This window comes from Micromesistius poutassou, assembly GCF_964030765.1.
Source record: "Micromesistius poutassou genome assembly, chromosome: 4".
NCBI lineage: Eukaryota > Metazoa > Chordata > Actinopteri > Gadiformes > Gadidae > Micromesistius > Micromesistius poutassou.
Genome location: NC_140274.1, coordinates 19241434 through 19244694, shown reverse-complemented (window position 1 = coordinate 19244694; position 3261 = coordinate 19241434). Strand labels below are relative to the sequence as shown.

Sequence of the window (3261 nt, the reverse complement as noted above, 5' to 3'; positions counted from 1 at the left end):
AGCCATGTGTCTCCGTTCCCCTCAGGGCTGATAAGCGGTACAAACAGTTTGATTTGTTCGTTCGGTTCGTTCAGTCATATGATCTGTTACGTCATTTGGCAGGGAATCTCAGGTGTCCGGCCTCACCACTTTGCTTTTAAATATGAGGTACGTCCGCAAATGGATCCTTTTAAAACACCAGAAGGTCTCAGACGGTGACGATGCCCGCAAAACGGATGCCCTGGTTTTAAGAAGAATAGCGCAAGCGCCCTCAACCACGATGAGTTTTACCTTTTAGACTCAATCAATAGAAAGTCGAGGGGAAACAAAGTTTCCAGGTGGTTAAAGGGGAGCTTTGGTTCAGCTCTTCCCTTACTTAAGGAGTCCTGGGGGGTGAGACAGGCATTGGACTCCTGCTGTTTCTCAGTAGCCCTGCCTTAGAGACACTACCAAGGCACAGCAAATCAGATTTTTTGACCCATTAGTGAGACGACCTAAACGACCCAAACAAGAAGGATGGCCAGCAGGGGGCAAGAGAGAGAGAGAGAGAGAGTGGGGCTCCAGGAGAGGGGAGAGAGAGAGCGAGAGAGAGAGAGAGAGCGAGAGAGAGAGAGAGAGCGAGAGAGAGAGAGCGAGAGAGCGAGAGAGCGAGAGAGAGAGAGAGAGAGAGAGAGAGAGAGAGAGAGAGAGAGAGAGAGAGAGGTGGACCCCAGGAGGAGCTCTGTTCAGCTCGCTGTGACCCCCCCCCCCCCCCCTCCTGGTGCAGCCATGTGACTCTATCAACACAGGGCACAGTCCCGGGGTTGGAGGTTTTTGTGTGATAAAGAAACGTGGGACTACAGGGTTAAACGTTAAAATGTCTCCCTCTGTCTCCTGGGGGTGTGACTGGCGCCGGTTTGTCTCTGGTCCTGAGTGACGCTGACGTGGTGACACTCTCTCCTCTCTGCAGCCATTGATCTGATCAACAACCTGCTGCAGGTGAAGATGAGGAAACGCTACAGTGTGGACAAGAGCCTCAGCCACTCCTACCTCCAGGTAAACACACACATGCACTTACACACGCATGCACGCACATGCACTTACACACTTACACACACTCCCACACACATGCACTTACACACATACACACGCACGCACATGCACTTACACACGCACGCACACACACACACACACACACACACGCACATGCACTTATGCACTTATACACACACGCACACACGCACATGCATTTACACATGCACATGCACACACACACACACACACGCATGCACGCACATGCGCACACACATACACTTACACACGCACACACACACACACACGCACGCACGCACATGCACTTATACACGCACGCACAACACTTCATAAGAAGCTATTTGTTCCCTGAAGCCAAAGCCTGAATCTAACGTTGTATTGTGTGAGCTGAGCCATAACATGAATTCAATCATGCCCCAGGAGAGCCAACAGAGCCTGGCTGTAATGGGGCAGTGTTGTGGATTGGGTTCTGGAGCTCAAACCTAGATTGAATTCTGTCCTGACTGATGTGTCGGTCCCCCCCCCCTCCCTCGCAGTGTGAGGAGCAGAACATTAGCGGGGGTCTGTTCTGCTGAGCAGCAGTAAACACACATTAACTCGATGGTGCTGCTAAAGACATCAAGCTAGTGCTGAGGAGACAGGGAGCGTCTCTACCATAGAAGACCTGTGCAGAGGGCCCCACCTGGCCGGGCTCCCACTGCCCCCCCCGGGGGGCCCCTGAGGCCCAGGCACCACCTTCCTCTGACCTCCTCTCTCTCTCTCTCTCTCTCTCTCTCTCCCCCTGCCCAGGACTACCACACCTGGCTGGACCTGCGGGAGCTGGAGACCAAGCTGTGCGAGCGCTACATCACCCACGAGAGCGACGACATCCGCTGGCAGCTGTTTGCACGCGAGAACACCCTGCCCTACCCCGCCCACCTGGTGGCCCCGCCCCCCGCCGGGACGGGCTCCGACGACGAGGACGGCGAGGACGCCGACATGCAGGGTCTGACCGAGAGGGTCAGCATCCTCTAAGTGACCGGGGGGGTGGGGGGGGGACGGGACCGGTGGGTCCTGGTGGGGTCCAAGTCCAGCTCCTGGGGCATCTCAAGACCCGGACCCTTTGGTGGAGCTCTGGGGGGGGGGGGGGGGGTCCCCAGAGGGCCGTTCTCTCTCTCCTCCTTCCTCGTCTGCAACGTGAACGCTGTCGTTGTTCCGCCTCCGATCCCTCCGATCACTAGCGCTCTCCTCTGAGCCGTCTGGACCCAACGACGAGGTTAGCGTCAAGCCCGCCGGCTCCCCCACTGTGCTCCTCCAGGGGGTCCCTGGCAACCCAGGCAGGGCCGTTGGCTGCGGTCTGAGTCGGGGTCTACGTCCTGCAGGTCGACGTCCTCCGGGTCTACGTCTGGAGAGCGAGAGAGAGAGGAGACGTCCGCCTACAGGAAGCAGGAGGAAGAGAGAGAGAGAGAAAAAAACTGAAAAATAACCACAAACAAACTTTCCGTCATGTGTCTTTATTTTCTGTCTTCTTAACGTCCCCCCCTCCCTTGGGGAGCAGAATGTTGATGGTTATTAATTACTTCCTGTGTTCTGGTTATCACCGAGACGTCAGCGGCTTCGCCTTTCATGTGGCGATGCCTCTGATGGAGGTCTGTGTGCAGCTCCGGAGCAGAGGCGTTGTGGTCACCTCACACGTACGCACGGTGTGTTTCCACCCAGCCCGCGCCTCTCCGCGATAAGACTGCTCATGGCTCACAGTCATGGCGTAATGCGTTATCAGCTGATCATATTTGACATAGATGTAATATTATATATTACATAGATGCTGTTCCTGGTTTATTGTCCTGGTTCATTGGATAGAGCGGATAGGGCCTGGCTGGCTGACCGCTGTCTCCACGTCAGGCCGGTAGAGTTTATTTAAAGTCTAGATGCTTCTACTCCTTACTTACCTGTTAGACATGACCTGTTGTTGAACCGTATAGCCTTATCCATGTAGTGTCAAACGTGTGTGGAGAATGTATGAGATATGTTTGAATCCTTCTAGCATTTGTAACTAACAATACAGGCCTTGAACCATATCACATCATGACTGGGCTGTCTGATTCCTCTCATTATTTATTCATGCATTACCGTAAGTGACCCACAAGTCCCCCCTCTTCTTTTGTCCCTCAAAGCCTTATGGACGGAATTCTCGAAAATCGGACCGATGGCCTCATTAGATAAGAAAGATATTTTACGCGGAAAAAAAAACCACAAAGCGATAAAAGCCAA

The 3261-nt window shown here is 53.9% G+C and overlaps 1 protein-coding gene across 1 annotated transcript in view; it reads left to right on the top strand.

The window, feature by feature from the left end:
* The window catches only part of prkd2 (protein kinase D2), a 33208-nt gene extending 30157 nt beyond the window's left edge, over nt 1-3051 (top strand). Inside the window, exons 18-19 of the mRNA XM_084467423.1 lie at nt 929-1014; nt 1801-3051. Coding sequence (XP_084323549.1) covers nt 929-1014; nt 1801-2025 — 311 coding nt within the window. The 3' untranslated portion in view covers nt 2026-3051. The remainder of the gene's footprint in view (nt 1-928; nt 1015-1800) is intronic.
* The last annotated feature ends 210 nt before the right edge of the window (nt 3052-3261 follow it).